Raw genomic sequence first — 26,831 nt, 5'->3', positions numbered from 1 at the left:
CGCCCCGCCCCTCCCGAAACCTGCCTCCCATTGGCTGTCGGCCTCGTCCCTCCGACCGCAGTCGGGTTCCCCCAGGATGGCCGGAAGACCCGCCCCCCAAGCGCCAGCCCCGACTGCTCAGTGGCCGCGGCTGCCGTCAGTTCGGTCGGCCGGGGCCCGAGGAGGCGGCGGGGGCCGCGGTCGGTTCGCGACCCGGGTCGTGTCGGTTTCCGGTTCCGCGGGGCGGGCGGCGGGCGGGCGGCCGGGGAGCGGCGGCTGCGGCGGCGCCTGACAGACAATGAGGGCGGCGGGCCGGCCGTGAGCTGAGGCGGCGGCGGCGGCGGCTGCGAGGAGGAACAGGAGACGGACGACGCGGGGCCCGGGGGGCGGGGGCGGGGCGCCAGCCATGGACAATCAGGTGAGGAGGCGCCGCCGGGCCCGGGATCCCCTTCCCCGCACGCCCCCCGCCCTGGCCCGGCCCCCGACTCCCTGCCCGCACGCCCGGCCCTTCCCCCGCCAGGCCACCCCGATCCCTGGGCCACGGAGCCCCCTCCGCCCCGGAGCTCGTCCCCTCCCCCCTTCCCGGTGCCCGGCCCGGTCCATCTCTGCCCGTCTTCCCTCCACCTCCCGCCCTTCTGGGGAGGGTGCGCTTCGCTTGCGCTCGGCATCCTGCCTTGGCGCCTCCCTTCCCAATCGGAGCCATCTCCTATCTCCTCTCCAGATCCCCAAACCTTTACGATTACCCAGCCAAACCCAAGGGTCCCCGCTTACACCCACCCACTCTGAAAATGAGATCTCCTCCTCTCCCTATTCCCAACAATTGAAAAACATATATTTCCCGGCTCGTTTTTTCAGAAACACCGGGGTCGTTGCCCTCACCTTGCATCCTCAAGCCCCCTCTCCCTTATTTTCGTACTTCTTACCCTCCTGTCTCCACCTCGTCCAGGGGTCACCTCTCTCGCTCACACCTTCAAAACTCAGGGGTCATCTGTAAAATTAAGATTAGATTGCCTTAGAGGTCCCTTCTAGCTCTTGATATATCATCCTATGATCTCTTCCCTACCACTTAAAAAAACCCCAGGAGTCATTCCCGCCCCCCCATTTTCAGAAGCTTTCCAGCCACATTTTTTCCCCACCTTCACTCTTTCCTCTTCTAAAGCCTAGCTCCCCCTTTTCAGAAACCCAAAGCCGGCTTATTCCCCAAATTGGAGACCATTTCTTAATTCCTCCCTCATCCTCTTTTGTCTCACAAAACTGGGGGCATCTTTCTCCTTTCTACCTCAAAACTCAGTCGTCCTTCCCAAATCCCTTTCCCTTAGGTTGTCCTTGGGGGTTGGGGGAATTTGAAGGGGGAGTCAGGTTGGAATATCCATGCTGTTAAGTAAGACAAGGTCACAGTGCTGAGGAGGTGATTGGTGGTACTTTCTATTTAATTTTTTTTGGAAAGCAGTAGTGTTGTTGAGACACTAGGTGTCTCAGGTTAATTAACTTGTACAAACGTTTTTTAGTCATTGTAGCTGAGAGAGATCAAATGTGTGGTTTTGTTGCTGACTGACCATTGCCTTTTTAGCTTAAGAGGGGATATGTGTTCTCTCCCTGACTGGTGAAATGTGCCAGGTTGAAGGACTCAAGGATTCCACCTGAGAGGTGGTATAGCATTTATTTTGGGAAAGGAAGAATTTATAGCAGTTCATTGATGTTTTCAACAGAAAGCTTTGTGAGCTTGCAAATTACTGCAGAAGTAACAGCTTGCTACCTCTGACCTGTATTAATAGTTGTTGGAATTTTTTTTTTCCTACCAATAACAAAAAACCCTGAACTGCAGCCCTGTACCTACCTGATCAATGGGCACAATCTTGATGGTGTTCTGCAGCCTTTGGGATTAAGCTATCTCCATTACTATAGAAATTCTTACCCACCTTGAAGGACCTACACACACTTTTCTCCATTTAGCTAATGTCCTGGAAAAAGCCGCATTTGTATTCTCCAGAATACTCAATGACCTAAGGAGTGAGATACCAGGTTGGTTTCAAGGAGGAACTTCCTAGCAGAGTATCCAGAAGTGGAATGGCCTGCCTCTGGGAAGTGGGCGTTCTCTCTAACTTGAGGTCTTTAAGCAAAGGTGTTTGACATAAAGAACATCCTTATTCAGGTATGGATTGGACTAGATAGTCTGCAGAATCTCAACTCTGAGATTGTGTGATTATGAAATTACGTATTACAGCTTTTGGGACTGTTAATTCCTTCAACTAGGTCAACACCGTTGAGCTAGAATAGAAAATGATGTGAGATAGCCAGAGTTTAGTGGAGGTGCTGGCTACCAGTGATGCCCAGATTCATTATTTAGGCATCTGTGCCTTATAAGGCAGTCAGCAAAGGTTCCCAACACTTTGCATTGTCCCTGCCCCTGAGTCAGCATTCCTTGGTATCACATATTTGGCTGAGAAAAGTAGATGATGTTTGTCTAGCTATGGTCTTTGTCTGTGTGATCAATTGGCTGTTCTGTACGGTCCTTCTGTATGGTCCAAAGGTCCAAAGTACTAAGAGGGCAATTCTGAAAAGTTTGATTTGTGCTGACGTTAAAGAGTCACTGAAGCGGTGCTTTTCCCATCTTTATTATCCACATATGGGTAACTTGTTGAAGGTATATATTGCTCCCAATTTATAGATTCAATAGGATTAAGCAGAATCAAACTGGGAGTAATGCTGTCCTTTTTCTTGCAAGGAAATGGGATTTTTTTATTCTAGGGAATTAGATGCAATAACTAAACTTAAGAGATAATTATATCACTTGGTAATGTGTGAATTCCCAGAGGAAAGTGCATCTATTGGAAAGAATTCCCGTTAGAAATTCATAGGAAGTGTTATATATAAACTAGTGGATAAAGACCTCCCTGTGGGGCCCAGGTTTAGGGGATACAGCATTTGTAATGTTGGATTATAAAAGATCTGCTAACTTCCCATCCCCTGTGGCTTTCAGAGTTCCATTCTTGAGGTATCTGTTGGCATTAGTGTGGGATAACCAGGAGTGTTTGGAAATGGCTCAAAAAGCTGTTTGGTTTCTTTTCTTTTGAGGGAAAGGGAATCCTCCCAAAATCTGAGGGATAGAAGTAAATAGGAAGTCATTTTCATTGATTATGAGGGCCTTGCATGATAATTTTTATCAGATGGTGTTGATACATGGAAAGGGTTTCACCATCCTTCCCTTACCCACTCCCATATTTAGGAATAAATGAAATTCTCAAACCTTTTAAGCTTTACTTAACCATTTGTTTTACTGTTTCTGCTATCTACCCTTTATAAGAATTGTAAGTAAACAACTAGATGGATTGGACAATAACCCAAATCAAAATATATGTAAGGTTTCCAAAGTACTTTCCTCACAACAACCATGTGGTATAGGTCATTCAAGTATAATCCTCTTTTTATAAATAAGGAAACTGAAGCTTAGAGAGATTGAATGTCTGTGTGATCACAGTGTTCAAACTAGGATTAGAACCCAGGTCTCTTGACTCCAAGTTTAGCACTTAGTACTCAGTATAGTATGTAATGTTGCCTCTTTGTTCTAACATTCAAAGAAATGATCAGAAGATCAAGAGGTGGAATAAGGAATGGGTGGGAAATAAACTGAATATTCTACCTCCTGGATATGGAATTGATTAAATCTTTCCCCACCCCCAATTTATAGTCTGGCCACATGCCAACAGCATATAATTAGAAAATGAATTTTAGTTAACCAGGCTGATGAATGACAATTTTCTCATCTTAACCTATCATGTTGTGCTTTGAACAACTAAATGCTTCATCATTGCTTAATTCCTTCTTCTGTACAACAGGAAAGAGATGAAGTGTCTTTGAGCTCATGTTCTTTTATTTTACGGTACAGTTATCAGGGCAATTCTTCTCATCTGCCCTTTGGTGAATAAGTGACACATATTCCAGATTGAAACAATGTTTCTTCCTAACATGGTCAGGTCAAGAAGTAATTAAAAGTCAAATTATTTCTGGCCAGAATCTGATGTCCAGCCTTTGGACAGCATTGACTAGGTTGGACTAGGTTGCTGTTGCAAAGGAGACTGGCATTTATGCCATGCCTTCATTCTGGCACATGAATTGAAATAATAGCCTGCCACTGCCTCCAAGCTGCCTGTTGATTTTGGCTGGGGAGGCTCATTTTGGCTCTTACGTTTTCCCTCCTGATTAAATTGCTTTCTCCCATTCTTTTCCAGTAACTGTATCGCAACATGTATGTCCTGTAGAGGACCCCAAATTTAATCACAAATACCAGAAAGCCAATGGGTAATTTGTTAAGCGTTGTGAATGGGTGAACAAAGGATACTAACAGTATGATGTTTGAATACCGTGTGTTGAATGAATGAATTCTAGAAACATTTATTAAGTGCCTAGTATGTGCAAGGCCCTGAAGCAAAGCCCTGTGGGCAATACAAGGATTAGTAAAATATGGTCCCTGCCTTCAGGGAGATTTTTCTGAGAATCTTAATATCTAGAATATCAAACAGTATACAAAGAATCCAAACCATATTGCAAATACATATTTTTTATCTCTAACCTTTCTAGCAACCTAGTTGAGAAAAACAAATTATAGCGAAAGCCAGTGACTGATAGCTTTGTAATCATTATGGCTCATACCCAAGTACAAAGACTTACTTGCTATCATAATCGGTGAATAAGATTTTTGTTCACTACAAATACATATGTAGTGATGGATGATTTTCAAACTTACCTGTCCATCCATATCCTTTCTTTCATTCCATATTTCATGTTAGACATTGAGTGTTAGACGTTACAGTTGGATGTCTGCCAACACCTGGAACGTGTTGTAAACCAGCCTCATGCTCTCCCTCACACCACCATCTTCCGGATTCTTTCAGTCTTCCAAATATGATACACTTGTATTTGACTTTATTTATCAGTTCCAAACCTGCAGCTCTTCTTTAAAAGTATTCTACATAGAACTACAAGAATAGTCCCAGTCACATAGTGTTTCCATCCCATCATTCGGGAACTTCCGGTCAACTTCCATTTCTACAAGATCAAGCCTAAAAGCTTAAAATTAGAGTCCCTCTGCCAATTGTATCTCAGTAGCTCATTGCCCCTAGTTTTTATTTCTCAGTAGGACTCTTCTTTTGCCAAGGGAAATGTAGTTCTGTTCCCATTCTTCCCAGCTCCAAACCTCACAAGTGCTTTTCCACACATGGACTGCCCTTGTACTTTGTGCAGGTCAGCCTCCTTTCCATCTTAAAAGATGGATAGATAGATGGATGGATACTTTTTGCACACTAGTATTTTCTGGGGGAAAGGCCAAAAGAAATACCCTTCCCTGTGGTGAAGAAAAACAACCAAGTAAATCTAGTACAGTGACTGCATCTGACCATGGCTTACAACATTTTGTCATAGTAGCTCCTTTCCTCTGTCATAAGGAAGACTATCTTTCACAACACTGTCCTAGTCTCTTCCCTCTAGGAAGGGTTTCCTGATGGCTTATCACACTCATGTACTTACCACATTCTGCTTTATATTATTTTTGTGTGTGTGTGTTTGTGTATGTCCCTGTTTTAGTTCTATTACTAAACTCCATGAGGGCAAGGATTTGGACTTATTTATCTTTGTGTTCCCCACAACATTTAGCACCCAGGGCATTGTGGAATAGTAGGTGCTTAGTAAACTACAGTTCAGTGAATGAATTAAGCTGACTGACTGATTATATCCTGTCTGTCTTCCCTGCACTTAAATTACCCATTGTGCTTGTTTTTGTGTTGCTTTGTGCTTTTCCTCCTTGGATATACTTACAGCTTGCTGTCCAACTGTGGTATTAGCTTTTTAGGAGCTGTGGGGAGATTTGTTTGTGTTTTTGTTTTTTAATGGAGTGATTTGCATACAGTGGGCTTTTAATAAATGGTGCTGATTGGCTGATGTGGTGAAGACCCTTTGAAATAGGAATTTTAAGTATAACTGTAAAAGCACTTGGTTTCTTCTTATTTAAGTGATAAATCAGGTCTCTATAGTTAAGTGAGCTATGCTGCTGATTGCAGCTATAATGTGAAAATGAGTTGGTTCATTTTTGCCTTTACATCCTCATGGGTAATCAAAATTTTGCTTTGAAAACTTACAGCTGATGTTTTTGTTGATAATTTGCATGCCTGAAAAGTAACTCTTTGTTCTCTGTTTGGGGTGAAGGAGAGTGTAAAGGCATAAGTTAATCCAAGAAAGTAGACGGTTTGAAGGTATATTAGAATTATGTAGGAGGCTTTTTGTATAGTTTCTTTGCTAACCTCTCTATTATAGAAGACCATGTGTGACATTTTAGAGTCCCAGCTTGTTAACCCTTCCCTACTACATCTTCTGTTGGTTGTTTTTGTGTTGGCCCCAGTCAAACTTTTCTCCCCCCTTTTTAGTGCACTGTACAGGTGAAGCTAGAGCTGGGACACCGAGCCCAGCTGAGGAAGAAGCCCACCACTGAGGGATTCACTCATGACTGGATGGTGTTTGTTCGAGGTCCAGAGCAATGTGACATCCAACACTTCGTGGAAAGAGTGGTGTTTCGGCTACATGATAGCTTTCCAAAACCCAAACGGGGTGAGTGCTATCCAGGTTCTCATAATCTTGCCTGGAATGGATGTAACATCAAACTCCTTAGTCTAAAGATATTTTCACTTTTGATCCAACTTTTTCTGAGGGGACAGTAGAACACATATTATACATTCATTTCAGAGACCTTATCTGTGGGCACTCTTGTTTAGAAGGAGATTAGACAGGGTATGACCTTTCATTGAAGAATAAATGCTTTTTCTCTTTTCTTATTTGGGCCATTAGAACATACATTTTTTAATGTTTGAATTAATTCTTGGAAAAAGGAAAAGGATTCAGTGAGCGATGAATGAACTCGTTCCTTAGTTTTTTAATGGAAGTGAAGAGTAGCAGGATAGTCAAATCATTTTTATTTGCTTATATAATTTTATAATTCCAGAGGAATTATTTTGAGACTGGACAACATTTTAGACAAAATAATGAAAACAAATCCATAAAATGAAAACTTATTTTAGCCCTGTGCTAGCTTTCTTGTGTCCAGCTTCACTGTTAGAAAATGGAAAGCATCACTTCTCAGAATGATGTAAAACTTAAGCAAATGGAGTTGATCTTTTTATTAAACTTGCTGTGTGACTCATTTTCATTGGATATACAGGGACAGTAATGGTAATTATTTTTTAATTTAAATACTCTTTCTGAGAGCTCAGTGTGAGTGTGAGGGGAGAACCTCTAACCTCCTTCCTGTTGAGCTTAAGCTGCTGATTGAATTCTAAGAGTAAACAGATATGTCAATAAGGAAGTAAATGGAACAGGTGGTAATGTCAACAAAGAGATGAAAGCAATGTGAATAATCTCTGAATGATTGAGCAAGAACAGGGGGTAGCAATGGTAGCAGTTAGGGATGAGAAAAGCACCAGGTATAGCTCAAGATAGATTCATGGTGGCCAGATAACTTTTCCCCCTTTTTTCTATTATAGTTTCTCTTATATTAAATTTTACCTTAAGGGCAGAGGCTGCCCTAGCATAGTGTTTTGTAAGTAGTGGGTAATTAATAAATGTTTGACTTAAATGAATTATTTGCTAACTCATTTTATTTTCCCTGCTCATCTTTCCCCACTCCCAGTTTTCACTTTTTTTTTTCCACTTCAGATACCTAATCCAATAAAAGCTTGTGCAATTCATTGGATCTACTATATTCCAGGTTATCAGCTGAGACCTTCATTTTTACTCAACACCTGCCTTATTAAGATTATAGTATTATAGGGATAAGAGGTAGGAATTTTGAGAGATCATCTAGTCTAGACCTCATTTACAGAAGAGGAAACTGAAGCTCTAGGAGGTAACGGGACTTGCTTAAGATCATGCAGATAGAAATTAGTTAAGTTGGAATTTGAACCCAACTCTACAGTAACTTTCCATATATATTACACTTTCTTCTCTTCTCTCTCATTTTCTTCTCCTAGAGTCAGTAAGAACTGGGACAGGATACTTGGAAAAACTCCCTTTACTAGTTTTTCCTTTCCTTTCCTATGACAATCAGTTATAAGAATTGCCAGTAAAGGAAACTTGCCAGGGTTGAATTCTGCACTCATTCCCTACTATAGATGATCCTGGGGCTATTCTTTATTATTTGAGGAGAAATGAGGTAGGCTAACAGGTAGTCAATTGTGGGGGAGGGGGAAGGCTGGATTGGTTTAGAATGGAGAAAATTGGTTCCCAGAGAATCAAGGGTGACTTTACTTCCTTTTCTAGGGCTTCTACCCTTCTGTTGTGGCATTTTTGAGTGCAGTCTTGAAAATGGCATAGCAGAGGTAATATGGCATTTTTAGAGGGTCATCTTAGAGGGCCCCATCCATCAAACACAATCTGTTGTAAAATCTCTTTGCCTAATAGCAGCAACAGTTACAAATGGATTATAATCGTGTTCTATGTGTGTTTTTTTAGTCAGTTAATAAGAGGAAATCTAATAGAAATATATCTAAAGTTATTTTCTTGGATTAAAAAAAATCAACTGTACAGGTATTCTAGCTCTACCCTTAATACCTTTCAATCTTTGGGCAAGTTGTTTAATTTTTTTTTTTCCTCACTTTCCCCATCCATAAAATGAGGAAGTTGAAGTAGGTGATGTCTAATCTTCATTTTACCACTAAATTCTACGTTCCTTTGTACAGGTTTGAAGAAACTGACTATAGACAACAATTCATGTGAAATCCGAGGTCAGCCACAAGCTCAACATATATTATCTGTGTGACATGGCAACCAAAAAGTTAATGCAGTCTTCTTGAAAAAGAACGGAATTGTCTTGAACAAGACCACATACCTCAACTATATACTACAACTTTCTCTCTAGTTTTTCAGGACACCAGTCTCTCTTGGCTTCCCTCCTACCTATCAGACCACTCTGCAGTCGCTTTTGCTGGATCCTCATCCAGATCACGCCCCCTAGATATGTGTCCCCCATGGTTCTGTCTGGGAGGGCTTTTTTCTTCCTCTACAGTATTTCTCTTGATGAACTCATCTGCTCTCAGATTTAATTACCATCTCTATACTGATGATTCTCAAACATAATGATTCTTCCTTAATCCCTCTTCTTATTGCCAACCTTACATCTCCAACTGGATGTCCAGTAGACATCATAAACTCAATATGTCTAAAACGGAACTCATTATCTTCTTAAGCTGTTCCCTCCAACCCTCAAATTTCCTATTATTTTAGTGGGCTCCATCATCCTTCCAGGCCCTCAGGCTTGCAGCCTAGCTATCACTCGATTCCTCAGGATCTCTCACCCCCCATATCCAATGTGTTGCCAAAGCTTGTCAATTTCACCTTTGTAACATCTCTTGAATATGTCCCCTTTGCTTCTCTGACACTGCTACCATTCTTGTGCAGGCCCTCATCCTCACAACTGATTTTTTTTTTTTCTGGTAACCTGCTGATGGGGTCTGTCTGCCTCAGTTTCCTCCCAACTCTAAGCCATCCTCCATTCAGCTACCAAAGCAATTTTCCAAAGTGCTGACAGCAGGTCCTACCACATCACCCCTTACTCAGTAAACTCCATTAACTCCTTGTTGCCTCCAGGATCAAATATAAAATCCTTTGACGTTCAAACTCACTCCCCTCCCCCTTTCCCATGTACTCTTAAATCCATTGACGCTGGCCTATCTTTGCTGTTCCATGAACAAAACACTCCATTTGTGTGCTGCTTCCTTTTTCTCAGACTGTCCTCCATGTCTGAATTGCTCTCCCTCCTCATCTTTGCTTACTAGCTTACAGGCTTCCTTTAAGTCCCAACTAAAATTTCATCTTCAGGAAGCCTTTCCCAACCCCTCTTAATTCCAGTTTCTTCCCTCTTTTTAAATTATTTCCTTTTCATCCTACTTAGGGATTAAAAAGGAAATAACATTGTACATAGTTGTTTACATTTTTTCTCCTCTCCACCCCCTTGCCACTGCATCCCTCTTTCCCCCGCTTAGATTGTGTTTTTTGCAGGCAGAAACTGTCTTTTGCCTCTTTTTACATCCTCAGTGATTACTGGAGTGCCTGACACATAATATACTCTTAATTAAGTATGTATTGACTGACATATAGTGGGCACCACATCATAGCAAAGATATTAACATTGGAACCTGTACAGAGAAGGACAACCAAGATGGTGAGAGGAAAGTAAACTAGGGCATATGAGAGTTGGTTGAAGGAACTGGTTTCACCCAGAGATAGAAGACTTAGAAAGGCATGATAGCTGTTTTTAAGTAGTTGAAGGATTGTTATTTAGGAGAGAATAGACTCATTCAAAAGGTCCTCATTCTAAGATTAGCAAATTTCTACTTCTTCCTCTTCTAATCCTGGTGATAACAGATTTCCTGACTGTCTAGGGGTGACTTGGTACTATTGCTACTGCCCCTTACTACTATTTCCTTCATCTCCCGTTCCTGCCTACCTCAATGCTACCCTCCCCAAATCCTCCAATTTTATTCTCTCTTTCCATTGTATTCTTTGAAGCCTCCATCTTATAATTAACAAAATTTTCTTTATCTTAGTCTTTTTTCTAGCATTCTGAGGATGCTAACTTTTTCTAGAATTGGATATACTGTCTTTCATACCTAGCAGCCTGCTGAGGCAGGAAGACGAACAGGCATATTCCTTGTTTGTCAACTGCACCTTCTAAGACCTTTCATTTGCCTTGATTACCAAGAAACCTTTCTAACTTTTGAAGTACATTCTATCTAGGTACCACTTTATCAAGATCCATTTGGCAGATATCTACCAAACACCAGGTCATTTTCCCTTCTTAAGAAATTCCGTACATAGCTCAGTCTTCCTCCATACTCCAGCTCCTTCCCTTTTATTTAGGGACATCAGTATATACATATTAATAATGAAGTAGAATGAATGCTGGATTTGAAATCAGGACATAGAGCTAGTAAGTGGCTGAGTGCAAGTTAGAACCTGGGTCCCAGTGGATATGAAAACATCCATTCAGAGTTTTATCTGCTTCAAGTGATCTCTTCGTTTATATTGTTTTAGTTATCATATATATGGATCCTTTGTTTCTGCCTTTTTCATTCTGCATTAAGTCACACAATTCTTCCCATGAAGAAATTTTCTCAATTTCTTATTTGTTATTTCTCAGTACGCAAGGATGTTCACAAGAGTATATACACAAGGATATTTCCTAACCAAACTATCATAGGCACCTCACATTCAACATGTGCCAGTTTGTCTGTCCCCTCAAATCCGCCATACTTTCTCAGTTTTCTATTTCAGATTTCACCATCTGTGCAGTCATCAGAATCCATAGTATTGTAAGTCTTTCTGAACTCTTTACTCTTTCACCTCCCTTGTGCAGTCAGTTACCAAGTCTTGTTGATTCTCCCTCCACACATCTCATATTTGTCTTCTTTTCTACTCTCTGGTCACTAACCTAGTTTGGGCCCTTATCACTTCTTTCCCAGTTTATTTCAATAGATTCTTAACTGATCTCTCTCTTTTCAGTCTCTCCCTTCTCTAATCCATCTTCTACATTTTCCAGAATGATATTTCAGAGTCACTCCCTTGCTTAAGAAGCTCCATGGCTCCTTATTGCTTCATGATAAAAGCCATTTAAAGACCATCACAATCTGACTCCAACCTGTTTTTCCAAATCAATGCATGCATTCTTTGTAGGAGCCAAACTAGCCCACTTGATGTTACCCATAGATGGTATTCTATTACACATCTCCATGCCCTTTCAGAGACTTTTTCTCCTCTAGAATATGGGCTCTCTTCACCCTCCCTTTTGGAATCCTTAGTTCCCTTCAAGGTTCAGTTCAAAGGCCACCTCCTACACAAGACCTTTCTTGATATCTCTTCTCTGCCCTTCTTCCCCTCAGACGATCTGCCCATCACACTCCACCCCACCCCCTTGCTTGTGCTTTTTCGTCCCTGGAGTTGCTTTGTGTACGTTTTTTATTGACTTGGATAATTTTTATTGACATTGATCATTGTACGTGATCTTTCCCCTCAGTAGACTATAAGCTCCTTCAGGGCAGGAACTGTGTTTTGTTTTATTCCTAGCATTTAGCACAGTGTGCTACACATGGTAGATACTTAACAAATGCTTGTTGAATGAATAGATCAATGAATTCTTCTTGACCCCAGTGGGCAGAGTTGAAGAGAATAGTTAAAGTAAGAGAAAAATTCTAACAATGAGACATATCCAAAGGTGGAATGATTTGCATCAGGAGATAGTGGGTTTTCCTTCACTTGAGCTCTTTTTTTTGTTTTTGGACAGATTACACATTTATTAAGTGCTTACTGTGTGACAGGCACTCAGTTAATTGCTGGGGATACATTTTTTTAAAATTACATACACATATATATAAATAAATATATAATTATAACATACGATGTTGTTATACATATTGTAATAATAATAGCCAACATTTATATAGTACTGTGTGTCTGGCACTGTGCTAAGTGCCTTACAATATCTCATTTGACCCTCACAACTACTCTGGGGGGTAGGTGCTATTATTATGCACACTCTATGAGGAGTGAGGAAACGATAAGCAAGAAATACAGGCAAGTAAGATAGTCCCATTTCTTTAAAATATTTAGTAAATTACACACTTTACTTCAAAACTGTCCTTTTTGTCTATGCTTCCTTCCCTTCTCTTTCTCTGTTTAAAAAAATTTTCAGTGAATGTTTTTGGGGGAGGAGGTGTCACTATTGCTAAACCCCTTCTCTAGTTAAAAACCAAGGTATTTTAAAAAACAAGCAACTGTTACCAACACAGTGACCATGGTAAAAAATGTACTTCTCTTTCTACATCTTGAGTCTGTCACCTCTCTATCAGGAATTGGATAATATCAACCTATGTCCTCTGGAGACATATTTGGTCATTTCTTAACTCTTAACTCTATCAGAATTGTTTTCCTTTATAATGTTATGTCCTTATAAGTTATTTTCTTAGAACTGTTCTTTTCACACTGTACCAGTCCATACTACTCACTACTCTTGGAATTTATCTCTTTCATAAATTCTTATGGAGCAATCATTCACTGCCTTCATATATCACAGTTTGCTCAGTGATTCCCCAATTGATAGGCAGTCCCTTAGATTCCAGTTTTTGTTCTTTCTTTTTTTTTTCCTTGTAATTCCTCACTTTAGCTCTTCATAGGATGATTAACCTTTTATGAGGATGTTGAGAAGGAATTTAATTTCTCCTAGTTCGGTGATCTTGCAGTGTATAGAACATTTTGGTGAGTAACATGAGGAGATGCTAGTGAATTAGAAGACAGGGTCTCTATCCTTCTGAAGAGGTGTGGCACTGGTGATGTTTAGTAAGCTGCTATGAATTTTATCAAGTAAGTGGGGCTGAGCCAAGGCTGGTACTGGAAGCCTTTCATGACTATATCTAGAAGTGAAACCATGGCCTGCTTTGTGATTTTAATTATTACTCATCTGCCATTTGAGGTGTCATTAACTAGATATAAGCCATTTAAGACTTGCTCAGGTTTTACAGCATCTAGCTCTTCATTGTCTGCCTTTTGATTTTATGGTCTCTGCTGGTTTAAGGATCTATTTTTGCTCTGTATCTAACCCTCCTCCCTTCTTAGGAAAAGTCAGGGTGGCTTGCTAGAAGAAACACTGGCCTTAGAGTTAGGAAAGCTAACTTCAGCTTTTGCTTATTTTGTTTCATAACATCAGTTAGATACCCAGTTTCAGGTCTCTCTTCTGTAGATGGGGGCAGTGATATCTTGCCTACCTTAAAGGGTTGTGGTAAGGAAGATGGCTTATAAAATTTAACGTTCTCTAGTGATTTCAACTGTTACTGTAAATAGTAAAGGAAAACAGTTGAATAACTGATTAATTTAGAGTAAGCTTCAGTCTCTAAGAAAGCTTGTGTGAGAACTGGTGTTCCAGTTCAGTTTTTATATATAATAAATAGTGGGCTTTTGAAGTAGTTTGTGTCAGTAGCTTCCATGGCAGGTATGAGTACATTAATCAGAAATGGTTTATTACACAGAGAGGAGGTGAAAATGAAGGTGGAGCTGAGAAGGTCGTTCAGGACCTATTCTAAGACCCCAGATTCTGCTACTTTAGACCTTATTTACATTTCATGTTGCTACTTATATGTAGGATAACTGAGCACTAGAATGTAGTTAGCTCAGTGAGATCCTTCACTGCTTCTGCCAAAAACCTACTCCACTGACTGGTTTAGCAAAGCTTCCAGGGTTTTAGAGAAATTGACTACCTTGTCCTTAGTTTTCTTAGTTTCTGGAGAATTCAGGAACACAGTTAAGCACAACTTGAGAGTTAGCCTCTTTAGCAGTGTATTGCTTTCATGAAGTAAGGGAGAGGGTAGAATATGTGCTACCGGGCTTATGTGGTGTTTTGTCTCAGAAACAACGTAATGTAATATATATAGCCCTGGAGTCAGAGTTGGTAAACCTGGGTTCAAATCCTGCCTCAGCTACTTACTGTCTGTGACCTGAGCAAGTCACCTAATCTCTCCAGGCCTCAGTTCTTTGTCTGTAAAAATGAAGGGGTTGAACCTAGATAACCTCTATGCTCTCTTCTGACTCTAAACCCTTCAAGTTGCCCTACTTTGTGGGTCATGCATGCTTCCCATTTGCCACAACCATGTGCCTGGAAATGCCTTCGGTGATTGCATGAGGTCCAGGATGGTCAGTTACAAGGACAATGAGACTTTGCAGGGGAAATGGAGAGTATTTGGCAATATACGAAATCATCATCTTTGTGGAAACGTCCTCTGGTCCTTTATCTGTCCTTTTTTTATAGCAAGAATGAAGATAGCTCAGTGAATTTTGTTTAATGGTTTATCAAGCGTTTTATATTCTCTCAGTGCAGCTCCCCTTGATAGTCCTATGAGGTACATAGTACAGGTGTTTTATTCTTATTTTTGAGATGCAGAAACTGAGGCACCATGAAGTGATATGACTTGACTAGAATGACATAGCTGGTTAGTATTGGCATTTGGGGGAATTGTATATAGATCCATTTACAGATTCTAAGTCCAGCATTCAGCTTAGTATATAACTGCCTTCTCTGGGAATTACTTTAAGTAGAGCAATGGACAAAACTTGCCTCATTCACAAATATGGGAGTTAGAATGAATTTTAGCTTAACAGAGAAGTCAGTCAACTAACAAACCTTTTAAGTACCTGCTGTGTTTCAGGTACTGTGCTAAGCAGTTGGGATACAAAGACAAAAATGAGACAGTCCCTCCTCTTGAAGAGCTTACATTCTAATGGAGGAAACATGCATATAGTTTATATATGTAGATGTATATGCATATGTGTGTGTATTGTCACATGATATAACATAGAAAATTAATAGCAGGGTACTTTTGGGAGAGGGGTACCAGTAGCCAGGGGAAGAATTAGGAAAGGCCTCATGTTGGGAGTCTTTTTTTCTTTAAAGAAAAAAATTATTTTTTTCCCCAGTTACATGTAAGACAATTTTTAGCATTCCCTTTTTAAAAATTTGAGTTCCAAATTTTCTCTCTCTCTCCCTCCCTGAGATGGTAAGCAATTTGATGTGGGTTATACATGTTCAGTCATGCAAAATATATTACTATGTTAGTCATGTTGTGAAAGAAGACACAGACTCAAAGGAAAAAAGAACACCACGAAAAAATTACACAGTCAAAAATAGAATGCTTCAGTCTGCATTCAGACTTCATTAGTTCTTTGTCTGGAGGCGGATGGCATTTTTCATCATGGCTCCTTTGGAATTGCCTGGGATCATTGTATTGCTGGGAATAACTAAGTCATTCATAGTTGATTGTAGTACAGTATTGCTGTTACAGTTTTTTATTTTTATATATATATGTATATATATATATATATATATATATATATATATATATATATATATAAAATACATAAGATTAGAAAGGAAGCCAATTATATTAAATACTGTTATTATAAGAAAAAGTTTGCAGAACCCAGGTTAAGAACTCATAGAGCAGATGATTTCTAAGTGTCCTTACAACTCTTGACATTCTTTGTACCTGTGATTCTGCTAAGTTGCTTTTTTTTAGTGTTTATTTTTACCTCTTTAGACTGTTACAATATTCTTCTGGTTCTGCTCAATTCATTTTGCATCAGTTCATATGTCTTTCCAGGTTTTTGGTTCATCATATCTTATAACGCAGTGATATTCCATTACAATTACATACCACAATTTGTTCAGCCCAATTGATGACCATCCCCTCCAATTTCACTTCTTTGCCTCTATAAAAAGAGCTGCTATAAATATTTGTGTACATATAGTTTCTTTTTTTTTTTTTTAAATGTCTTTGGGATACAGACCTAGTAGTGGTATAGCTGCATCAAAGGGTATGCACAGTTTTATAGCCCTTTGGGCATAGTTCCAAATTGCTCTCCAGAATCGTTGGATCAGTTCACAACTCTACCACATGTTGGAATTTTTGAATTGAGTGCTTGTCCCGGGAGTACTTCATCCTAAAGATAAAATTTGCATAGTGTAGTCAAGTGGGCCATTGGCCCAAGTAGGGCTAGAAGGGCAGGAGACTTGCATTCTGCACTTTACCCTGACTCTATGACTTTGGCCAAGTCCCTTCTTCTGCCTGGGCCTCTCCTTCCCTATCTTTAAAAGGAAAGTATTGGACTGAATCAGGAGTTCTGAACCCATTTTGTGTCATGGACCCGTGTAGCAGTTTGAGGAAGTCTGTGGACCCTTTTCTCAGAGTAATGTTTTTAAATGTGTTATATATAAAATACATAAGATTAGAAAGGAAACCAATTATATTGAAGTATTATTATAAGAAAAAGTTCACAGAACCCAGGTTAAGAACCCATGAGCAGATGATTTCTAAGTATCCTTACAACTCTGACATTCTTTGTATCTATGATTCTGCTAAGTTGCTTTTTTAGTGTTTATTTTTACTCCTTTAGACTCTCACAACTTTACTCTTCACAGATAACTGTTTTGGGCATGACATAGAGGGAGATGTGGAATTTGATATTTCTGAATAAAAGCCCAGCCACCCAAAACCCCTTATCATTGAAAAGGCAGCTAATTATTGTAAGGTTGCTTGGTAAATAAAGCTGATAGTGGCAAGGTAGTGGAATTTAACATTTTCCAATTCTTCCTCCCTAGTGTGCAAAGAGCCCCCTTACAAAGTGGAAGAGTCTGGCTACGCGGGTTTCATCATGCCCATTGAAGTTCACTTCAAGAACAAGGTAAAGAGTTTGCTGCCTTTGACTTTGTTTCTTCCCAGGCTAGATAGGGGCTGGAATTGCCTTGAGTTTCCTGACTTTGAATAGGCTTAGCTTTCTTTTTCTGTAATAAATAGAACTCAGTCCCAAATATGATCATTTGGGTATTTCCTTCAACAGCACAACTCCTTGTTTCATACCATAGTAGGTGTGTCTTTCTGCATTGCTGTACCCTAAACATACTACTGCTGGTCAATGGTCAGTCTTCTGGTGTGAAGTTTCTTTAACCTTAATTCTGTTCTTGTGTTTGATTGCTTTTTGTCTTAGAAGTTTGAACTCCAGTGACAGTACCTGAGGGAACCCAGGTTCACCTCCATGCCACAAGCAAGCCTCGGTGAAGAACTTGACTTGGAGGAATTAGTATTTGACTGTTAGTGTTGGGTAAAGAGTAGAGAGTTTCTTGCCACCTTGGTCATTCATGCAGCTTTCCATAGTAACTATGTAAGGATGAGTGAACTCAAAATAGTTTTACATTAATGAACTTTTGAGAAGAGAGCTCAGGTATTTTACCTGAGGTTGGCCTGAGCAGAAACTGTGTGCTATTTTTGCAGGAATCCATTCCATCATAGAACACCTGCTTTCAGGACCTTTATGGGAACCTGGCCAGGTTCATGTTGTCATTTTTAAGAGTTTAGAAAAGACTCATGTCCATTTTGGTGGGAAACAGATTTGGTCACTATTATGAATTAAATCATTGAGCAGTACTAGTTCCCATGTGTAACAAAACAGTGAAATGGTTTCTGAAATTAATATCCACCCAGACTTTGGTCATATCTTGAATTCCTGGATGAAATAGTTCTTTCTGACTAGCCACAAAGATATTCTTTTAATTATTAATTTTTTTTCAATTAATAAGTATTTATTTTCTTCCCATACCAATTGGAAAGAAAATCAATACCCTTATAACAAAAATGCACAGATAAGCAAAACAAATTCCTAGTTTCAATGTGTTCAAAAATGTGTCTTAGTTGGCCTATTCTTGTCACGTAGCAATCGGGGGTGCATAGCATTCTTTCATTCGTAGGATAGGGTTCATTCATTGGTGTTCTGAAAAGGGTTGGTCTCAACAGTGTTTTTTATAGGTATTATTCAGAAATTATTTTCTTAAGCCATATTGTTTGGTGTTGGCAGATGGAGAACAAGAGAGATGTGCCTTTACCTAGGGAATGGCTTTGTTTCTTGTTACTTGGAGGTAGGGACCATGTTTGCCCAAATAAAATGTGGCTATCTTTGAATTAGTTTATTTTATGTGAAGGAACTGATTTAAGTCATGTTGACTAGGCTCTTTGAGATATTTGTTAAGTATTAGATTTGGATTTTTGTTCCTCAGTGATTATTGTCTGACAGTTAGTTGGACAGTGGCTAGAAAACTGGACCTGGAGTCAGGAAGCCACATGTTCAGATTTGGCCTTAGGTGCTCACTGACTGACCTGGGCAAGTTTAACCTTAATTCTGTCTGCTTCAGTTTCCTCCGCTGTAAAATAAGGGTAATCATAACACCTACTTTTTGGAGTTGTGAGGATCAAATATGATAATATATGTAGCTTAGCACAGTTTCTGGCACGTAGTGGATGCTTAATAAATGTTTGTTTTGTTTCTTCTGCCTCTCCATCCAAGGTTTCGTTTAGGAACTAATATTGCTCTCTAGATGTGTTAGTTTGTGGTGTCAGGTGGCATGCTGAGGCAGGAATCTACAAGTTCTGCGAGTCTATCTCCATCTTGCCTAATAAGTCTGCAAGCTTGTTACCACCCTATACTTCTCTTTCCGTGGTTTGCTGGAATTTCCAACTAGCAATAACATCTTCTTCCTCTGGGTAGGAATGGTTCTGTTAGTCCTGTCCATGAATATCAGATAATGTGGAGAGATTACCTTTAGAGGGATATGAGATACAATTTTAGTGATTAAAATGTGAGTTATGATAGAAAGATGAACCTACTTTGCCTATTCCTTTATGAGTGATGTAACTTTCAGAATACTTGTTAGAGCTAAATGTTTGTCCCTGTTTATCTTCTTTGTTAGAAACCACAGTGTTTAACAGACACTTGGTTGGTTGATAGACTGTCTCATGTCACTTTGAACTGAATAGAAAAGAGAGTCATGTAAGTATCATTTGGAAACCAAACAGCCAGGCTCTGATGGCTACCAGACCTTATTTTTAAGGCTTTTGAAATTAGGAACCAGATTCTTAATATTGGAACTCCCAAGGTCATTTCCTACTGAGTCCAGCATGTGGTTGTCAGAAACATTTCCATCTCCTTGTTATGTCTTCGTTTGTGCCTTGGTCTGTGTACTCTGAGTACCTAACTGTTTCTTAACTCCTGATTTACCTTTAGAGAGAAGTACCTGGTAGTAGTAGTCATGGGAAATAATGCAGAAAAGCAGATTGTGAAACAGACTTACTGTTGTGTTTCTACTTTTGTACATGTTTGATGTCATTGGCAGAAGTCACTGGATAAGTAGTTGAAAGTTTTTGTGAGATGAAATATATGTCACTTAGTGAAGAAAATTGGAAACTGCCTTTAATGAGTAATTGTTACATATAGTAAGCACTTAATATGTGTTTATTGAATTTAACATTTCTAAGTGAGATCCCAGTCTTTTTGGACTTTAATATATTAAATGGAAGTTATTTTAGCTATTATATATTATTATAATTATAATTTTGTAATTATATGTTATATATAATACATAATTATAAATATTATTATGTTATAGCTATTTTAGTTATTATAGTTATCTTTCTCAGGTGCCTTATACTCCAAAGAAGATTGAAGGATGGCAGAGATAACTTAGCAAAACTTCTTATCTTCCTAGCGTCTAGTACAGTAAATGTAATAGTTATATAGTAAATCAAACAGCTAGGTGGTGCAGTGGATAAAGTGCCAGTCAAGAAGACTCTTCTTCCTGTGTTCACATCTGGTCTCAGATACTTACCAGCTGTGTGAACCTGGGCAAATCATTTAACCCTGTTTTCGTCATCTGTAAAATGAACTGGAGAAGAAAATGTCAAACCACTCCAGTATCTTTGCCAAGAAAACCCTAAATGGGGTCACAAAGAGTTGGACATGACTGAACAACAACAACAAATCTTTATTCATTTGAATTCCCAAAGGCTTTAATTTGAAACATGCAACCCTAGGCCTATGTCTTTTAAAATACCAAGAGCGTCATTGAGCATTTTTTTAGAGCTCCCAGCTGCATAGTATGGAATATTCAGACCTAATTGTGAGTCCCAGAGGATTTTGAAGGTATGCATTTATTATGGTGAGTGTTTTATCTTGCTTTTGGAGGGCTGTTCCTAATGACCAATTCTGTTTCTGGAAGAGAAGTAGAAATTGATGGCCCAAATGCCAGGCTATAGCTGTTTGAAGTCAAAATTTGTCTGGACCCATTTTTAAATTCCTATTTGTTTTTTTTTTTTTCATGACAAGTGGCTTAAGGATTCTTTTTGCTTGTCTCTTAGCCCCATATTAGTCATCTTGGTTTGTTGGTTCTCCTTTACCATCATCATTTTCACATAACATTAAGGATGTGATATTTTGAATATTATAAAACATTTACTATACTGTGTATAGGGGGAAGTTTGTATTTGTCCTTCAGAGCCTTGAGTACCACCAAAGACCTTGGCCTAAAGGGCCCAAGGTCTCCAAGTGCATCCTGGGTCATCTCCAGTCATCCTGATGAATATCTGGTCACTGGATTCAGATGGCTCTGGAGGAGAAGTGAGGCTGGTGACCTTTCATAGTCCTCCCTCACTCAACATAAAGTCACATGCAAGTCATGTCATCATTTCTCTGATGGCATGGTCTTCTTCCGCAATGAAGGACGAACACAATCCTGTGAGTAGATGCAGCTGGCTGAATGGGGACCCAGCTAGCAGGGTAACTCAGCTTCTCCTCTCCTGTCTGCCTCTCCCTCCCCTTCCTTCTCCTCTCCTAAGGAAGGTAAATTTGTGTGGTCAAAAGATGCCCAGCTCACTTGGGTTTTACTGAGAGTTTTCTTTCCTTTTCCCTTCCCTTCCCTTCTCTGTCCTGGCCTGTCTTTTCACAAAACCTTAAACCTACTGTACTCTGTAGCTGGGACACCAGTGGGCCCCTGTGTGAGGGCCTTTCTGGACCCTCTTAGCTTTAGCATGATTATCAATTGTAACTGTTGCTGTTTCCCTCAGCCCGATGTCTTTCTTTTTCTTGGCCTCATTAAAAGGGCCATGCCCTGGTTACTCCTAAGCAGGCCTATTCAATGAAAGGGCGTTACCTCAACCTAAGTGAGTATCTGCATAGGGGGAAGTACAAAGTTGAGATAAGGCATTCCTCTCCTGCTGCAGTTGGGAGTTAAGACAGTAACATATTTTTTTGAATTAAACAAACATGAATTGTTTACTGTGTGCTCTGCATTGTATTTGGCAGTGAGTCTACAAAGACGAGAAAGAAATCATCTTGTAGGATTGTAGATAGAAGATGCCAGAGACTTTTGAAGTTATCTGTGCAAACCCCAAATTACACAGATAAGTAAAGAAAGTGTACAAAGTCAGAGAAGCATCCTGGTAGTAGATAAGAGGGCTGACCAGACTTAATCAGGCTTTAGGTATTACCTCTTGACATGTTTGGGCTTTGTGATGCTAGGCAAGTCATTCAGTTTCTCAGTGCCCCAGACATCTTTCTGTGTTTGTGAATTATAAAAGAGCTGCTCATCTACATTGATAGAAAGCGTTTCTTCACCTACCTCCCTGGATTGTTGTGAGGACCAAATGAGATAATATTTATAAAGTGCTTAGCACAGTGTTTGTACATAATAGGCACTAATATATTAATGCTTGTTTCCCCCCCTTTCCTCCCAGGTGCTCCTTACATGAAAATTATAGGTATAGACTTAAAAGAATGTGTAGATGTACAGTTATGCAAAGTAACTTTAAGAATTTCCAAATGCGTCTCTTCTCTTCTATTCAGAGAGCTGTCTTATAACAGAAAGTAAAAATGGAAGGGGGGAAAGAGGTTTTAGCAAAACTGACCACATCAGCTATGTCTTTAGTATATGTGTAGTCTTCCTCTGCAAAGGAAGGGAGATGTGGTTTCTCATTTCATCCCTGGAAACAAACTTGGTCATTATAATGTTTAGTTTCTTTTTGTTGTTCTTTCCCATTTATGTTGTTGTCATTGTATATATTTTTTCCTGGTTTTGCACTTTTAAGTTTCATAAAGCACTTAAATATATGATCTCATTTGATCCTCACAACAACCTATTGTGGTAGGTGTTATCCCCATAGAGATAGGGGGAGCTATCCAGGTTGGCCTGGAGTCAGGAAGATCTGAGTTTAAATCTAGCCTCAGACACTTACTACTTATATGACCCTGGGCAAGTCACTTAATTTCTATCTTCCTCAGTTTTCCTAACTGTAAAATGGGAGTATCAATAGCACCTTTACCTCCCAGGATTTTTGTGAGATCAAATTAGATAATATTGTAAAGTGCTTAGCACGGTGCCTGACATGTGTAGTGAAGAGGAGTCAAGGGTTTTAAGATAGGGAGCAGTGAAGAAACAGAAACTCATGGTGGATTGCCTCTGTTTTTTTTTTTTCAGTAAATTATGAGGTAAGGTCCTTTGCTGAGAAGAGAGACAGGAACTAATGTAGGAGATTTAAACAGAGTAGTTGTGCAACAACTGGTGTGAGAAGTGAGACTTGCCTTGCTGTTGTGAGGGTCCATTTGAAAATAGATAGAGTAAGTGCTTACAGGTGAGGAAATTGAGACTGAGACAGTTCAAGTAATGGACCTGGGTTGAACACTACTAAGTATCTGAGGTGGTCTTTGAACCCACATCTTTCTATCTTCAAGTCGGCCCTTTATCCACCATGCCATATTGCCTCTAGAATCTTGAGTTCCCCTCCTTATCTGAAGCAAGAAATCTCCTCTGTAGCATAGAATCCTAGAGCCTTGGAGACAGTATCTAGTCCAACCCCACCTGAGCATCTATAAAATCTCCATTTTGAATCTTGGAATCTGAGATGGAAGGTGCGACAGAGACCATAATCAGCCCATTCCTGCACAAGAATCCCTTCTCCATCATATAGTAAGTAACTTGTAATCATCCGACCTTTGCTTTAAGACCTCCATTTTAGGGGATCAGATGTCCATCAGCAACCCATTTTGGTTTTAGATAACTCTAATTGTTAGGAACTTTATATCTTTGTCAAACCTAAATCTGCCTTTCTATAATGTCAAAGCTAATATTACACCTTGTTTTGCCTCTTGGGACAAAGCAAAACAAGTATAATCCCTCTTCAAAATTAACCCTTCATATCTTTGAAGACTACTGTCACAAGCTTCTTAAGTCTTCCCTTTTTGAGACATGTTAAACATTCCTTCAGCACAACATTCTGTGACATTATTATTCCAATATAATATATTATTATGTACTGTGCAGCTTCTTAGCATATATGTACTCGTAATTGAACTCACTGCCTTGGATTTGATATGACCAGGCAAGAGTACAACAGAACTATCTCCCTAATCTTGGACAGTGTCCTTCTTCTTAATGCTGCATCAGCTTTTTTGGCCGACCTGTTATATTCTTGATTCACTGAATCTGCAGCCACCAAGATGTTCAGGTCTATCCATTCTTCTCCTGCTGGGCTTTAATTTCTTGCCTTATCCTCTGAATGCTCATGACTTGCCAGATTTTAACCCTGGATTATTCTTATCAGCTATTTCTTTGCTCATAGTCAGTGTGTTGATGAATGCAGCTGAAAGAAGTCAGCACCACACGGAATGGTGCTATGACACATTTGTTATCTCTCTTCAGATGACCCCTCATTTGAACAAGTCTCACTTCCCATAGCATTTGTTGCAAAACTTTATTTCTCTTTTAAATCCCCTACACTTTTCCCTCTCTTTCTCCTCAGTAAAAGATCTGACTTCATATTTTACTGAAAAAGAGGTCTTGAGTTTTCCTTTTATTTCCTGTTTTGCATCTCAGAACCCATTGACATCATTCACTTTATTCCTTTGCTCCAGTCTCTGATGAAGAGGTGGCCCTTCTTGCCAATGTTACCTATTCTGCTTTTTCCGCTTATCCTATCCTCCTCTGGTAGCTCATCCCCTTAATCATGCCCATTCTTATTTGAAATCTTCCCCTAAATACTGGCCCCTTCCACCTAAAAATGTGCCCAGGTCTATTCCACCCTTTAAAAAACCTTTGCTTGATCCTACTGTGCTCATATGCTGTTGTCCTGTATTGCTCTCCCTTTTTTCAGCCAAGGCCCTAAAAAAGCTGCTTCTACTCTCTTTTCTTTCCCTTATGACCCCTTTGCACCCTGGACTTTGACCTTATTACTAAATTGAAGCTGTTTTTTCCATGTTTACTAGTGATCACTTAGTAGCTGAGTCTAGCTCTCTACTCAGTTCTCATCTTTCCTGACCTCTTCACAGCATTTGATACTGTTGGCTACTTTGGTAGTCAGTGTCTCTTCTGTGGGTATTCCTGACACTGCTGTCCCTTATTTAACTGCTTTGTGTCATCTGCAGATTTGATAAACATGTCATTGATAATGTTAAAAATCACAAAGCTAAACATAGGTACCTAGGGGATTCCAATGGAGACCTTCCAAATTGATGTAAATCCAGTAAGAATTCTTTGGGTCAAGTCATTTAACTATCTTTAAATCCAGCTGACTGTACTATCATGTAACTCACTTCTTTCCCCCTCAAAGCGCCATAAGAGATTGTGTTAAATGCTTTGCTAAATGTCTGTAACTATGGCATTCTCCCCAACTCTACAGTTTAGTAACCTCGTCAAAGGAAACATACTAACCTTGCATGCCCTGTTCTTGATGAAACTAAGTTGGCACCACTTCCATTTCTAAATGTTCACTAATTATCCCTTGAACAGTATATTCCAAAATGTTGTAAGGAAGTGAGGTCAAATGCATTGGGTCATTTGTTCCAAAGTCTTTTGCTTTTTGAGAATTGGGACATTTGCCCTTTTCCAAACTTCTGTGTTCTCCATGGTCTTTCAGAAGTCATTGATTGTCTCAGTTGTTACATCTCCTTATACTCCGGGATCTAATTTCCTGGACTCTAGTAACAGATAGGTGTTGTCTTTACTACCTTATTTATCTTAGATATCAAATCTTTATTGGCCATTTTTCTTCTGTCCTTTCTAGTTCCAAGATTTTTTCCTCTCTCTCCATCACAGATAACAGCCATATCTCTTCTGTGATGTTCTTATTTTTCCTAGGGATGCTTAACCAAACACATTTTGGTTCCTCTTAGCTTTCCTTGACAGCTTTGCTTTGGGCAGATATCCGAATAATTGAAGTCACATTGCTACTGTATCATGCCTGTCTTATGAGCTGTTTCTCTGATGCCGCCTGTGTTTTTTTCCTTTCTGTTCAGGTGGTTTGCTGTATACTCTGATGACATTGTTGCTTACTATTTCTGCCTCTGTTGAGCTCCTTCTAAATGTTCTCCATATCCAGAGTCACCCCACTAGTTTCTGGATTTCTTCACATGCTCTAAGTGTATCATTTTAATCTAGTGGTATTTAGTACAATAAATTTTTTGAATACAAAAAAAAAAATCTATCTTCTTAATAAACATCATTAGTCCACTATCATCCCATCAACCCTTCACCTTCCTTTTTACCTCTCTTATTTCAAAAAATGTATATCCTTCCATTGCTGATTTCATGTCATGGGTCCCATTCCACCAAATCTCAGTGATGATTTTAAGGACAACTAGTAAAAAAATTACCATGTATTAAACATCTGTTACATGCCCAGGCACCAGCCTGGGCTCTGGCAGTAGAGACACAAATGAAAAAGTCCCAGTTCTGAAGGAACTTAATGTTGTATTGGGGGGAGAGAGCAGTATAAACACATAAAAATCTTTTCCCAGGAATGTTCCCAGCTGAGGTTGAAGAAGGTGACATTCCACCTTCTTGTTATAGCTCTCATACTAAAAACAGGTGTCCTTTTTCCAATTTACTTAGTGCCACATTTTTCACATTTTTGTGCTTTTTATTGATTTTCTTGTTTAAAATGACTCCCAAGCAGTGCTGAAGTGCTGTCTAGTGTTCCTAAGCACAAGAAGACTGTGAGGTGTCTTATGGAGAAAAGAAATGTGCTTCCTTCAGGTATGAGTGCTAGTGCTGTTGGCTGTGAGTTCTATTAAACAGTAATACAGTGCGTCCAGAAAAAGGAAGAGGAAGTTTACTGCTCTGCAGGTGAGACTACTGCAGAAGGTGCTCTAAAGTAAATGTTGTGACCAGAGGCCCACAGGAACCCAACCCTGTATTTCCTCTAGTAGCAAGGGTTTAGTATTTCTTAATTCACTGATTACAATGACTTTATGGAGTATAACTACATCAGATGACAGGAATTGACTGTAATTTTTGTGGAGTGTTACTAGGGCAGATCAGGAAAGGCCTTAAATGAAAAGTGGCTCTTATGCTGAGCTTTGAAGGAAACTAGAGACATAGAGGAGAAGAGAGTGTATTCCAGGCATGCAGTCACTTGTGAAAAGGCCTGGAGCTGGGAAAGAGAATGTCATATGTGATG

The 26,831-nt window shown here is 39.6% G+C and overlaps 1 protein-coding gene across 4 annotated transcripts in view; it reads left to right on the top strand.

The window, feature by feature from the left end:
- Positions 1 to 243: 243 nt before the first annotated feature.
- MLLT1 (MLLT1 super elongation complex subunit) overlaps positions 244 to 26,831 on the top strand; it is an 89,534-nt gene continuing 62,946 nt past the window's right edge. The window contains exons 1-3 of one of the 4 annotated variants that reach the window (XM_072601990.1): positions 244 to 397; positions 6,396 to 6,576; positions 17,159 to 17,241. In XM_072601990.1, coding sequence (XP_072458091.1) covers positions 386 to 397; positions 6,396 to 6,576; positions 17,159 to 17,241 — 276 coding nt within the window. In that variant the 5' untranslated portion in view covers positions 244 to 385. The remainder of the gene's footprint in view (positions 398 to 6,395; positions 6,577 to 17,158; positions 17,242 to 26,831) is intronic. The other 3 variants (XM_072601991.1, XM_072601988.1, XM_072601989.1) reach the window with 3 other exon arrangements.

This window comes from Notamacropus eugenii, chromosome 4 (assembly GCF_028372415.1).
Source record: "Notamacropus eugenii isolate mMacEug1 chromosome 4, mMacEug1.pri_v2, whole genome shotgun sequence".
NCBI classification, from domain to species: Eukaryota; Metazoa; Chordata; class Mammalia; order Diprotodontia; family Macropodidae; genus Notamacropus; species Notamacropus eugenii.
Note: the sequence above shows the minus strand (reverse complement) of the source record. Positions and strands in the feature narration are given on the sequence as shown.